At 42.5% G+C, this 15,019-nt stretch overlaps 1 protein-coding gene across 1 annotated transcript; it reads right to left on the bottom strand.

Annotated features, from left to right (window-relative positions):
- Window positions 1-704: 704 nt before the first annotated feature.
- Window positions 705-14,250, bottom strand: LOC100495051 (zona pellucida sperm-binding protein 3). The gene is made up of 9 exons (XM_002932310.5): window positions 13,844-14,250; window positions 8,613-9,038; window positions 7,579-7,697; window positions 7,043-7,146; window positions 6,766-6,943; window positions 5,311-5,431; window positions 4,504-4,595; window positions 3,459-3,571; window positions 705-1,841 (listed from the first exon to the last, which is right to left on the bottom strand). The coding sequence occupies exons 1-9, from the start codon at window positions 14,219-14,221 to the stop codon at window positions 1,621-1,623; spliced, it is 1,752 nt and encodes a 583-aa protein (XP_002932356.4). The 5' UTR covers window positions 14,222-14,250; the 3' UTR covers window positions 705-1,620.
- Window positions 14,251-15,019: the final 769 nt, after the last annotated feature.

Genomic DNA, 15,019 nt, shown 5'->3' with positions numbered 1-15,019 from the left:
GCCTGACTGCAGTTTTGTAATTAGACATAAAGGTATACCAAATAAGAGCCTGGGGAGATATTGCATTCGCCGCAGGTACACAACAGACCATTAGTTCAAGTATTAGATACCGTTTGGAATGATAGGTGCTATAGGTCCGCAGTGTCCACTAAGTGGCCCGCTCACATGTATTCCCCGTTTTATGTCTGGTATGGTGCTTAGAGATTGGCTAATTGCTCATTTAAAAATAAAGCACAAAGCATTGTATGCGGTGCAGTTTTGGGCCCCCGTCCTTAGGAAGGATATTAATGAGCTGGAGAGAGCACAGAGACTGCAACTAAACTGGTAAAGGGGATGGTACAATAATAAGAAAAGACTCAAGGTTCTGGTTGTTTTCTCTAGGGAAAAGGCTCCTGCAAGGGGACATGTTTATTCTCTACATTAGAGGGCAGTTTAGACATATGGGGGGGGATTTTATTCACATAGAAAAAACGAACCACCACCAACAGACCGTTCTTTAGACTTAATGAAAAAAAACTTATTTGAAGCAGTGTCTTCATGGTGAGGTTGTGATGCCAGACTATTAATGACTTTATGATCGAGTTAGACGACTTCTTGGAGAATATCCAAGACTAAAGTGATCTTATAAAGTATGTGTGTATATTTTTATATTCAAGTACGTATTTCAAAAGTTTAAAAAAAATATAGCACTCAAGAGCACTGGGTAGAATATAAAAGCACTTTATTTAGTGGTAACCCAACATTTCAGTCACTGATCTTTGGCAAGGGAAACAAAAAAAAACAACTTTTCCCATAGTATTTAAATAAGTATAATGGTGCAAAAAGCAACGGTACATTTTCATGGAAACCAGTGGTAACAAAGAAGCACAAACACCCCCCCCAAAAAACGTGTCAGTGACATGCCTTGAAGTGGCAGGTACCAGGGCCAGAACTAGGAGTAGGCAGGAGAAGGGGCCTAGGGTACAACGGGGAAGGAGGTGTTGGCATGTACCTCTGCTGGCTTGCTCCTAGTTTCAGCCAATCTGAAACCCTGATTCTGGTATCTGCCAAGTGCCACTTCTTGTGATAAGAGGAGCCGCTGGGTGTGGGGGCGCTTACCTTGGGTGCCCCCAAGCCTAGGCCTGCTGCTGGCAGGTACAATTCAAATGACTTGAAGTGTGCATATCAACGAATGTCTCAAAAGTAAATTATATACGTTAGAAGCAGAAAATGGAGGTAAGAGAGAGATAAGGTGCAGAAGAGGAGGGGAAAAGCCACTGTGGGAAAACCAGCAATCAATACCCTAGCTGTTATGTGCCCTTCGTAATCAGATTCCTGCTTGCTGGTCTTGTCCAGACCAACTCATATCTGCAAGCAAAAGCCCCGAGAGACACACAGATTGTATGAACTACTAAAACACATTACGTGAGGCATTCTAGGCTTGGTTGTGGTGCAGATACGGCTGGGCCGAAAGTTCCTAGAATTACATTCAGGTAATTACTGTTGGTCTCCAGGTACAAGAATGCCTGTAAATATATAATACAGGGTTGCATTTTGCCCCATACACATGGATAAAACATCTGCCACCAACGAGAAGTCGTGTTCGAAAGACAATCCAAGGCTCGGCTTCTTTAAGAGATTTTATTTTGCAAGAACAAATCTGCTTTGTTTCTTACAAAATCTTTGGATATTTACAATAACACAAACAGAAATCACAATGAGACTTAGACAGCACAGCGCTACTAACAGCCACAGCTCAACAAGGTGGTCTGAGTCTTCAGTTTCCGATGGCGCCACGTGGCTTTCCGGGTCAATGATAGACAGAGGACCAACAGCCACCAGTTCCACTTTAGAGCTTGATTCTGTGGGACAGAAGTTAGAATATAATGGTATAATCTGGTTAGAACCTAAGCAACCACCACCTTTAGATATTTTATCTTATATAAAACTGGGTATATGGGTAGGACAGGTATTATTTAAACCAGCAACTCCATCAAAGAAACCACTTGCTTTTCTTTGTCATTGCTGAGATCAGTAATCAAAATAGTTATGCTATCAGTGGGACTTGGTACAATATAGGGGGCTACGGAGATCTAATCAGTCATTAGGGTTGACTTGTTAAGGTGATCATACAAGTCGCGATCCACTCGTTTGGCTTGGGATCTTATCCTGAAATGGCCACCTAAGGTGAGTGATATTGGGCTAATTCAATTGTTGGCAGGCATTGGTGCCGTTGGACTGAGGACCACATAAACAAGCCAACCTACCTGGTTGAGAAGGACCCAAATCGGCAGCTTAACTCTGCCCCTGTATGGGTACCTTTAGACTCTTCAGAGCATAGTACAAGGAAATCCCAGAAGCTAGAGCAGAGATCAACCAGTGGCCCAGGATCAACATGTTGCTCCCCAACCCCTTGAGTGTTACTCCCAGTAGCCTCAAAGCAGGTGCTTTCCCCCCCCCCCCCAATTCCTGGCTTCTAGGCAAGCTTGTGATGCAAATAAAACCATATGCCAAACAGAGCCTCATGTAGGCGGCCAGGCTACACAGGGGCTACCAATAGCCGATCACAGCTCATATTTGGCACTCCCCTTGGCTAGAGGATACATCCACACATTTAATTTGAGAATCCTCCTCCTCCATAATACTGAAATTCTGCCCTGAATATAGGTTTATGCAGGGTTCTGGAGACAGGGAGGTAGCAAAATTAGGTTTGTAATGTAATTTTGCTACCTCCCTGTCTCCAGAACCCTACATAAACATTTCATGATAACTAATCTCAGAAGAGGTGATCCATACATTTTTAAAATAAACAGCAAGTGATAAGTTGAAAAATCTCTGGAACCAGACCATTTTGGCAACTTACATTTTAGATATGGGCACAACAGGAAGTCACCAAAAAGGTGACCCAACATAGTAGAGAGTTTTATGTCCAACTTAAAAGGACAAGCAAGCCCTATTAAGGGACTTACATTAACATCTTTGGCAGCAGTCTGCAGTTCCCTCCAACAGCAGTCATTTTCATGCGATACTATCATGTTAAATGTTGACTTGGGACTCTGCTCAATCTCCCATGATGCTGCAGTCTAAGTGCAAGACCAAGACTGGGATTCTGAGCAGTTGTGTCTCAGAGAAGTGGAACATGAGCAGAACTAATTGAATAGCAGAGTAGACGTCACAAGTGACCTCCAGAATGCCCCCTGCAGCCAATAGCAACCTTTGTGTCCAATTGCCATGGCAACAAGCCAATTCCAATGAAAAAACAGCAGACATCAACGATTGCTCCTTCATTGGCTGCCTCCTTTCCTGCCAGTACCCCTAAGCTACAGAAATATTAATTTTGAAATGATTATAGTGGGTTCAGGGGGACAAGTTTAAGATGGCGTATGAGCTCACCTTGACGACATCACCACAAAAACAGTAATAGAGGCTTGCCATGTCCTTTACAGTAATGATGTCAGGTGTGAAGAATACAAACTCACCAACCGATCTGCTTAATCTTCTAAAACCATTAACTCCTCTGCTTCCAGTAGGTGCACACCCTCCTGTGTCACAGCAGCCACAAATGTTATTGGGGCCATTTAGTGCCGACCACCTGAGAAAAGAAAACCCCATGAACTGTCTTTTGAAAAGTAAAGAAAAGATGATTTGCTTGAAGTGTTGGTGAATTTAAAAAAAAAAAAAAAAAAAAGATACACATCCTTCATATCTTATAGTATTGATAAGGCCTACTACATTTCTGACCTCAAATTTATTTCATATTTGCCATGCAACCTAATATTATTCACCCAAGCCTTCTACAATCAGGCCTTCACTTTACAGCATCATCATCATCATCATCATCAATTTTGAGCATTCAACATTGGTTCCTCTCCCTTGGAGGTTTGAGTTAGACTCGACCACCAAAGTACCAGAAGACCTCCCAGCAGGCCCAGGCCTTAGTGGATCCCAGGTAAGGACAGTTCCCATAAGTCCTTTATTATCCCCATCATAACCTTGTGTAAAGGTCCCTATATACGGGCCGATCCGCTCGCTTGGCAATGTCACCAAGCGAGTAGATCTTCTCCCGATATCCCCACCTACGGGTGGGTGATATTGGGAGAATCCAAGATAATTTGATCGTTTGGCCCCATCGAATTATAACAGGCCTAGGCAAAGTCGGTCCAGGGACCGCATCAACGAGCCAATGCAGTCCCCGATCCCACTAGATTTTGTAACCTGCCCGATCGAGATCTGGCCGATTTCAGGCCAGATATCGGTCGGGTAGGCCCATCGGTAGTGCCCATATACGGGCTTATTAGCTGCCAAATCGGTCTAAGGGACCCATATCGGCAGCTAGAATCAGCCCGTGGGACCTTAAAGTCTATGACATTTATCAGTGTTGAGAGCAGGCCCAGTGGCAAATACATTTTCAGTGGGAGATACATGTTCTAATATTAAGTTTTATTCTCCATTTCTAGCTGCAAACAATCCAACAGCCGAGACAGACAAGGTCTATCCCCATGAAACAGGGTCCCTTAAACTCACATGTTGCTGGCTTTGCTGAAGGAGCAGGCCTTGTTGAGGGCATCTGGGCCCTGGTCTGCTGCCGCCACTCTCAGACTGCAAGTGATGTAGATCTACAGAGGCAAAAACACATTTGGTTAGTAGGCAACAATTAGTCTGGTGTTGACCTTGCAGCACTTATTTGTGTCTGTAGTTGACATATTGGCTGGTGTTATACTGGTAGGGAGCAGCAAGAGAAAGTTTCAAGTAGAACCCAGCAGTAGAAGTGGGCGATGGGATTTGGTGGTGCCTGTGAGAGAAATGCAGGAGTCTGCTAGGAACTTACAATATGGAGACACAATATAAGACATGTAGTGAGGGGCGGAGATTTTATAGTTTTTTTGATTAATGTGGACAACACCTCTAGTCCCACCCTTCTGTTCCATTTCCTGCTGTCTTCTTCTCAGCACACCTCACTGTAGCATAGGAACCAACCAGCAGCTAGGCTGACCCGATAGGGAACTGAAGCCTGTCTGTGTATGTGACTGCAGGGCTGTGATTGGCTATCCCCCTGCTACTGGGAGGCAGGGACCGTTGGGACACGCCCTGAGGGGATCTATAGGGAACTCCAATAAAGGGGCCATTGTTACAGATAGGAGTAATTTTTAGACCAACGTGAAACCAGCACCAAATATTCATAGTTGCACAGGGTTAAGGTTTTTCATTTATCCTGTATGTCCTATATGCCTTTTAGATTGAAGTGGGGAGAGGTGGGAGCAAGGAACTGCAGTAGCCCAGGCTGAGGGAGAATAATCCAGAATATTATAATTGTAATAGCAACTGACATACCACTGAAGAACCTGCTCCGATAAACTTGAATGCATCAACCTTGAACCTTAGCTTGTCCGGTGATGGTCTTGGAGACCAGAAGGTAGAGGAAGAGTCTTCCTGTTTACTATCTACCAGACACCTGGGTGAGTAGTTAATAAAACAGACATCGGGTTAATCTACTTTGCACAAATATCAATCCTCAGATGTATTTAGGGCCACCAGGCGTCCATTTTATAGAGTTTATGGATATTTATGGTTTTCAGGTAACTTGTGGGAGTCCTTGTTTCCATGAATGTCCCTGGACACAATACTCTGCAACTAAAGTTGCAAGCCCACCCAAGTACAGTTTTGTTCCGTGTCATTGTTCCCTTTCCCACCCATCTACCATGTATTTGCTACCAGAAGAGTGGACTTATAGGTGAACTACCCCTTTAAGGTAATTGGATTATAAGTTAAAGTTTAGTAGGTTATAGAATGCCCTATTCCTAGTAACTTTGCAATTGGTTTTCGTTTTATTTATTTATTTTTAATAATTTGCCTTCCGCTTCTACATCTTTCCAGTTTTTAAAATGGGGGTCACTGACCTCGGCAGCCAAGAACTATTGCTCTGTGAGGCTCCAGTTTTATTATTAATGGGAGTTTTTATTAACTTATCTTTCTATGCAGGCCCTCTACTATTCATACGACTATAGGTCCCCATACACCTTCAGACATCGACATGGCCAAGATCTTCTCCCGATATCCCCCACCTATGGGTGGGTGATAGAGAGAATCCAGGCTAATTCAATCGTTTGGCCCTGGGGCCAAAAGATCAAATTATAACGACGGGTATAGGCAAAGTCGGTTTGGGACCGCAATGAGCCGATGCGTTCCCCGATCCGACTAGATTTTTTAACCTGCCCGATCGATATCTGGCCGATTTCAGGCCATATGTTGGTCGGACAGGCCCATCGGTAGTGCCCACACATGGCCCGATTAGCTGCCGAATTGGTCTAAGGGACTGATATCGGCAGCTAGAATCAGCCTGTGTATGGGGACCTTATCTCTTGTATAAGCCCCTCCCTGGTTGCTAGGGTAAATAAGACCCTAGCAACCACATAGCTGCTAATACACCAAATGGAGAGCCGCTGAACAAAAAGCAAATTAACCGAAGAACCATAAAAAAAATGAAGACCAAATGCAAATGGTCTCGGAATATCAATGTCTAGATCATTTAAAGGTGAACTACACCTTTAACTGGAAATCATCGATTGGCTTATGGTTCGCAAGATTGGAAGCAAGGATTGAATACGAAATATATGAATGCCCTCCCTCGATCAGTCAAACATGGCAGATAATACAAAAATAACTGACCTAGAAGTTATTAGTCAAGGTAGGTAACAGTTGAGTCATGGTGAAGGTCTGGGTGGGTTATCAAATGGTTGTAGCTCATGTATCTATCCCTTTAATATACATTACAGGATGTTGGATTACCCATTCTGAGCAATGATCTCATACTGGGGGCTTGAGTTCATATCAGGAGACTGGGTGGCCACGCAACGGTCAACAAAGATCACCATGGGACCGTAGTTTCTGGTATCAACAGAGGCCTCGATGCTGAATATGTCACCAAGATGGAATATGGAGGAGGTCCGGGGAGACAGCCAATCATCTGCATAGAGAAGCAACAGGACAAAATATGTACCAGCAGGGGCAAAATATGTACCAGGGGGGGCAATAAAATACATGGCAACAATGAAATGTCACCCACCTGTCATGAGTTTCAGAGAAAAGGACAATCTCTCCTCCATGGACAGAGTGGAGCTGTAAGGAACCCACGTGGGTTTGATGGCTTTGCTGCTCACATTGGCATTTCTACATTGGGGGGGATAAGAATTCATTCAAAATGGCTGTATTTGCCTCGTATATAATATATATATATATATATTATATTATATATATATATATATATATATATATATATATATATATATATATATATATATATATATATATATATATATATATATATATATATATATATATATATATACACATATATATATATACATATATATACACACAATGTGAAGGGGTGCAACAACTTTGGGTATAAGCTGGGCACACTATGGCAAGGAATTCCTAAAGCACCGGGGAATCAAAATGGCTACTGAAATATGGGCTCCTCAAAGGCCAACTGGGTCACCCCAACCCCCAAATACCCGGTCCTAGTGCCAGTGTAGTGTACAAACTGAAGATCTAAATAGGTAAAAATAAAAGCTTCCTCCCCATCCCAAGTGAACACACCTGGGGTAATAACACTGGATGGGAACGGTGGCAGAGTTTGTCCTGATTATGGGCGAGTTCCTGGAGGGAGTTGGGCTGTGGGTCAGGTTTGTGCTATAAATCAGCCAGTTGGAGGTCATCTGAAAGGAAGAGAAACATATCACTAACCAGTTAGCGAAGTCCATGTGTCATGCCCCATAGGAAACAATGAAACCTATTTTACAAAAATAAAAAAAAATAAAAAAAACCACCACATTCCTAACATTGGTTAAGTTAGGGGTTAGGTTTCTACAATGAATATCTGGGGGCTAGTAATAATTGCTGAATGAGGGGGCTGTCGTGCAGAGACACTTAGCCCTGTCCTGTCTGGTAAGAACATTGTTTTGATTAGGTTTTATGTTCCTGACTCCATAAATGAGACTTTATTTATGATATAAGTTATATTTATATTTATAGAGAGGCTTTTACACATGGGCATTTTACCCCCCAGTGGATCTCTCCGGCTACAGCCAAGTGACCTGTGCTCTGATAAACTTCGGGCACACTTTACTGCTGCGCTGCAAGTTGGAGTGATATCCCACCCCCCCCTCACCCCCAGCAGCCGATCAGCAGAACAATGGGAAGGGAGCAAGATAGCAGCTCCCAGTAGGTATCAGAATAGCACTCAATAGTAAGAAATCCAAGTCCGGCTTGGGACTCCTCCAGTTACATGGGAGTAGGAGAAACAATAGGTTAGCTGAAAGAACAGCGGTGTATTGTTGGGCGGACTAATACCAACACCATTACATTAAAGATAACAGAACACAACAAATGGACTTCATACTGGTTTAATAACGACCCGGTGTAGGTAATTGTGCGCCCAACAATACACCGCTGTGCTGCTCTGCAGTCAGTACCCGCGGCTCCTGCTAATTAGCTCATTAGTACAATTTTACTTGAGCTGTAGTTGAATTTAAAGGGGAAAAAGAACAACCTTAGTACAAACAATTGATTTGCCATTGGTATTACTATAGTTAACCCTTTCAGTGTATAGTTAGTAGCCTTCATGCACTCACCTGTAGCCGGTTGCCACACTCCTGCAGCCCGTACTGGAAAGTAACAGTGTCTGGGCCCTGTGAGCTTGGGGTACAGCCCTGGGGCCCTAGGCTGAGGTCTGAGGCCTTAACCATCCTCCCATTCCTGAAAAGGTCTTTTTGTACAGTGACGGTTATTTGGGCCTCGCCACACTGCACCCTGATAGGGTATAACTGGGGGGGCTGCAGATCTCTCCTGTACCCTCCATACCCTCCAAAGAACTGAACAGGGGGAGGGTGTTTTCTGTGAGGGTCCCATTTCCAGTGATAATTAGGATCATTAGAGTGCCTGCAACTTGTCAGCATTGCTTCACACACCAAAACCACCCAAAAAGCAGCAGCTAAACTTTCCCAGATTCCCATTGTGACTAAACAAACCTCCCAGCACCAGAAACCCTTTATACTCAGCTACTAACCACACCCCTGCATATCCCCTCCCTCCAGCAACAGGCTCCTCCCCACACCCTTTGTCTGCCTGTTGAAAACTACAAACCCCACCAGTACAAGCCAGAGGGGTGTGAGTATTTATTTACTAATGCGCCAGTATTACACTACAGAGCTGTTCCGCCATATTGGATAGGAACCCTCATCTTCCCAAGGAGAGGCCCAGAATTCCCGGCAGTGTAGTTACCATCTCACACCTTCAAACTGGCCGAGTATTCAATACACATTCTGCTATTCCAGAGCCATGGTGCCAGCTTGTAGCTAAGAATATGTTCCGTATGGGCACTGTTTGTATAACAATTTGCCGCCATGTGGCTTGCCCCATAGGAAACAATTAAACTTATCGTAACTTCCTACCAGTTTTACATCCTCTGCTCCTCACTACATTCCCTCACTGGTCTCCCTGCATGTTCCCGGTCGTCTTCTCCGCTCCTCTCATAGCCTCCATCTTTTTTATTCACCCGCACCCACTGCTCGCTCTTGTCTTAACCCTTTCTGTCTCACTGCTCCTTCCCTCTGGAACTCCATCCCTGAATTCTTCTAGGCGCTTAAGGGCCAATGCCCATACCTAGTGCACTCTTACCTTCCAATTTGTGCCTGTATGTTACCCAACCACTTAGATTGTAAGCTCTACGGGGCAGGGACCTCCTTTCTACTGTGTCTCACACCACAGGGCACCTAATCTCTGTATTTATACTTATTTATTGTATTTATTATAACACTTGCTGCATATCTGTGTAGCGCTATATAAATACAGTTATACATACAATATGGGTGCAGGAAGCCATGGCTGTAATCTGCCCCTAGATACTAAAAGTAGTGATGAATGAATCTGTCCCGTTTTGCGTTGCCAAAAAATTAGCCTAATGCAGCTATCGTGTGACTTTTTTGATGCAACCGCAACTGTTTTTTTTATGTGACAGCGGCTGTTTTGAAGCAGCTGCAATTTTTTTTTTGTCGTGACTTTTTTCAAATTTTTTCCTGCAGCCCTATTGGAACCTGAATGGCAACACCCATGTATCATTAGGCATTTTTTAGTGAAACTTGTGCAAATTGTGACCAACATTTTCCGAGTAGTGATGGCGGCACTCCCGGCGTAGCTTTAATAATAGCGTTAGTGAGAGAGTCACTTGGTGCAAATAACTTGTAGCTATTGGTACAACGCGCGGTGGGGGCGTGCCATACGCTCTTTCAACTGTGTAACATACAATAAGGTATAATTCCCCATTGAAATGTTGGTCGCCCCAATATTGAACACATTCATGCACCAGAAATGGCTCCATTCCTCATATAATTGGCAGCGCAACATCTGTGCGATTTCCCAATTTGATCGCTAATTTGCTCCTGAATTGGTAAAACTGCAGGGAAGAAAATTTTTGGATACTTCATATTACACTGAAATTCTGGGGAAAATGTTGCATTGTGGGTGTAAGACATGGGGATCAGTGCCGATATTTAGGATAATTTGTCTGTAGTGATAATTTGTATTACAGGTATAGGACCCGTTATCCAGAATGCTCGGGACCAAGGGTATTCCGGATAAAGGGTATTTCCGTAATTTAGATCTCCATACCTTAAGTCTACTAAAAAATTAATAAAACATTAATTAAACCAAATAGAATTGTTTCGCATCCAATAAGGATTATTTATATCTTAGTTGGGATCAAGTACAGGTACTGTTTTATTATTACAGAGAAAAGGGAATCATTTAACCATGAAATAAACCCAATAGGGCTGTTCTGCCCCAATAAGGGGTAATTATATCTTAGTTGGGATCAAGTACAGGTACTGTTTTATTATTACAGAGAAAAGGGAATCATTTAACCATGAAATAAACCCAATAGGGCTGTTCTGCCCCCAATAAGGGGTAATTATATCTTAGTTGGGATCAAGTACAGGTACTGTTTTATTATTACAGAGAAAAAGGAATCATTTAACCATTAAATAAACCCAATAGGGCTGTTCTGCCCCCAATAAGGGGTAATTATATCTTAGTTGGGATCAAGTACAGGTACTGTTTTATTATTACAGAGAAAAGGGAATCATTTAACCATTAAATAAACACAATAGGGCTGTTCTGCCCCAATAAGGGGTAATTATATCTTAGTTGGGATCAAGTACAGGTACTGTTTTATTATTACAGAGAAAAGGGAATCATTTAACCATTAAATAAACACAATAGGGCTGTTCTGCCCCAATAAGGGGTAATTATATCTTAGTTGGGATCAAGTACAGGTACTGTTTTATTATTACAGAGAAAAAGGAATCATTTAACCATGAAATAAACCCAATAGGGCTGTTCTGCCCCAATAAGGGGTAATTATATCTTAGTTGGGATCAAGTACAGGTACTGTTTTATTATTACAGAGAAAAGGGAATCATTTAACCATTAAATAAACACAATAGGGCTGTTCTGCCCCAATAAGGGGTAATTATATCTTAGTTGGGATCAAGTACAGGTACTGTTTTATTATTACAGAGAAAAAGGAATCATTTAACCATGAAATAAACCCAATAGGGCTGTTCTGCCCCAATAAGGGGTAATTATATCTTAGTTGGGATCAAGTACAGGTACTGTTTTATTATTACAGAGAAAAAGGAAATCCGTTTTAAAATTCTGAATTATTTGATTAAAATGGAGTCTATGGGAGACGGGCTTTCCATAATTCGGAGCTTTTTGGATAACTGGTTTCTGGATAAGGGATCCCATACCTGTACCTTCTTATCAGCCTTTATATACGAGTCTGCTTTATATAGGAATGGCTGTATGTATTATATACCTCAGTAAGGGGCAGATGTATCAAAATGCGAGTCTAGAGATCAATACATAGGGGCCCATTTACTCCCCATCGGATTTTTTTTTTCTTGATTCTGATTTTTAGGGCTAGAAGTTGCTGAAACCAGTAAAGCCACAATTTTGAGATTTAATACTCGTCTAAATGACTAAAAATCTGAACTGGACATTTTGCCATCGCAAACTTGCTGAGTTCATGTAGAAATCAATGTAAATGTAAATGTTTTGTAAACATTCAGTGCTCTCCCATTTTAGGGGCATTTATTGGGGGGGGGTTAAGTTTAGGTAGACAAACTATATATGGTTTTTTCCATGAGAACCTGAGCTTTCCAAATCTGTCTGAGTTTTTGTGTATTTCCACTTCTGGAACAAAATTTAGAGCTTGAAATACAAAAAAAAAAAAAATTAAATTTTTTAAAAAATATTTTTTATGATATAGGGATTTATATTCTGCCGAATCCAAAATGGGTAACTATGTCTTCCAACTCCTAAGTACCAAACAGCAATGCTTTCCTGAATTTAGCAGTTTCTATAAAAAATTATGAAAATTCTAAAAATTTGCCTCAAATCTTCCACTTTCAAGCACCTTATCTCCCACATAACATTAGGTACCAAGAAAACACATCCTAAATATGAAAGCCAAGGGGCCACTGAACAGTTTGATGCCATATATGCATAGATTTACCAAACTATGTGGGGTACAGGGCCACCCAAATAAAAACAAAAGCTCCAGCTTGTGCAGTTTTTGCACCCAGTATGTGTATTATGTGCCATAAGACCCCCTAACAGTACGGAGACCCTAGAAAACCATACATTTTCCGAAAGTACACATTCTGACAAAACACAACTGGGTAAAAACCATTTTTATACTGCAAACTAAAACTATAAAGCTATGCTAAACAGAACGGTTTTTACGACATTTCTGAAAATCACACTGCTTTCATTTTGCCCCATTATGTACCCCCACATTTCATAACGTACCAACATAAAACACTGTAAATATGAACGCCAGGGGTCTACTGAACAGCAGTAAAAATGTTCATGTGCAAAGTAACAATGTACAATGTGAAATGCAATAAAATCGCTAAAATCCCCCCAAAAAATTTACTAAAAGTCAAAGTTTTTTTTTTTTTTTGCCTAGTGATATCTGCAGTCAGAATCACAGTTTGAGTATTTTGGTTTGGGCAAATTAGTTTTACAGACAAAGTCAAGCGAACAACAACTATGCATAACGCGTATAAACGCGCATAAAGCAATAAAATGGCTAAAAATGCACCCCAATGTAATAAAATCCCCAAAATAATACACTAAAGGTATTGCGCAAGTGCGGTTAGTGAATACGCTATTCGCAATGGCAATAAAACATTTTGTTCAGGCAAGAATAAAAATGATGCAATTAACAAAAAAAACAAAAACAAAAAGCGTGGCTTCTGTGCGTTAGTGGCTGCAGGTAAGGCTCCAGTACCCCATACAGGCCTTAGATTGCTGCTCTATTTAACCTATAGCACCTCACTTTATCCTCCTCTGGAGTGATATCCCCCCCACCCTCACCCCCAGCAGCCAATCAGCAGAACAATGGGAAGGGAGCATAGCACTCAATAGTAAGAAATCCAAGTCCGGCTTGGGACTCCTCCAGTTACATGGGAGTAGGAGAAACAATAGGTTAGCTGAAAGAACAGCGGTGTATTGTTGGGCGCACTAATACCAACACCATTACATTAAAGATAACAGAACACAACAAATGGACTTCATTCTGGTTTAATAACGACCCGGTGTAGGTAATTGCGCGCCCAACAATACACCGCGGCTCCTGCTAATAATAATAGCTCATTAGTACAATTTTACTTGAGCTGTAGTTGAATTTAAAGGGGAAATAGAACAACCTTAGTACAAAGGTACCTAAACAGTTGATTTGCCATTGGTATTACTATAGTTAACCCTTTCAATGTATAGTTAGTAGCCTTCATGCACTCACCTGTAGCCGGTTGCCACACTCCTGCAGCCCGTACTGGAAAGTAACAGTGTCTGGGCCCTGTGAGCTTGGGGTACAGCCCTGGGGCCCTAGGCTGAGGTCTGAGGCCTTCACCATCCTCCCATTCCTGAAAAGGTCTTTTTGTACAGTGACGGTTATTTGGGCCTCGCCACACTGCACCCCGATAGGGTATAACTGGGGGGGCTGCAGATCTCTCCTGTGCCCTCCAAACCCTCCAAAGTACTGAACAGGGGGAGGGTGTTTTCTGTGAGGGTCCCATTTCCAGAGATGGGGATCACCAAAGTGCCTGCAACTTGTCAGCATTGCTTCACACACCAAAACCACCCAAAAAGCAGCAGCTAAACTTTCCCAGATTCCCATTGTGACTAAACAAACCTCCCAGCACCAGAAACCCTTTATACTCAGCTACTAACCACACCCCTGCATATCCCCTCCCTCCAGCAACAGGCTCCTCCCCACACCCTTTGTCTGCCTGTTGGAAACTACAAACCCCACCAGTACAATCCAGAGGGGTGTGAGTATTTATTTACTAATGCGCCAGTATTACACTACAGAGCTGTTCCGCCATATTGGATAGGAACCTTCATCTTCCCAAGGAGAGGCCCAGAATTCCCGGCAGTGTAGTTACCATCTCACACCTTCAAACTGGCTGAATATTCAATACACATTCTGTCATTCCAGAGTTGGCATGGACTTGCAGCGAATTTCCACATTTCGCCGTTGGCGAAACTTTCTAGAAAACTTGCAGCAGAAAAATTCATCGCACGGAAATTCTTTTGTCGTGCGTCAAATTGGGCGTGACCGCGTAAATAAAGAGAGTCGTTGTGGCAGATTGGGCGCTGTCGCATCAAAAAAGGGTGCGGTCACGTAAATAAAGGTGCGGTCACGTCAAAATTGGGCACGATTGCATAAAAAAAGCGAGGCGACAAAAAATAGACGCGAGTGGCAAATGTACTTCGTGAATTTTTTGAAGATTCGCTCATCACTATTCCAGAGCCATGGTGCCAGCTTGTAGCTAAGAATATGTTCCACAGGGGCACTGTTTGTATTACAATTTGCCGCCATGTGGCTTGCCCCATAGGAAACAATTAAACTTATCGTAACCTCCTACCAGTTTTACATCCTCTGCTCCTCCCTACATTCCCTCACTGGTCTCCC

This window comes from Xenopus tropicalis, chromosome 3 (genome assembly GCF_000004195.4).
Source record: "Xenopus tropicalis strain Nigerian chromosome 3, UCB_Xtro_10.0, whole genome shotgun sequence".
NCBI classification, from domain to species: Eukaryota; Metazoa; Chordata; class Amphibia; order Anura; family Pipidae; genus Xenopus; species Xenopus tropicalis.
Note: the sequence above shows the minus strand (reverse complement) of the source record. Positions and strands in the feature narration are given on the sequence as shown.

Bases quoted from the DNA above. Each gene is read 5' to 3' on its own strand.
- LOC100495051 (XM_002932310.5), bottom strand. From the start codon at position 14,221: ATGGGAATCTGGGAAAGTTTAGCTGCTGCTTTTTGGGTGGTTTTGGTG. The intron at 4,596-5,310 runs GTATGTCAGTTG...TTGCCTCTGTAG, and splicing joins TCGGAGCAGGTTCTTCAGTG to ATCTACATCACTTGCAGTCT. The intron at 3,572-4,503 runs GTGAGTTTAAGG...TTCTTTTCTCAG, and splicing joins TTCAGCAAAGCCAGCAACAT to GTGGTCGGCACTAAATGGCC.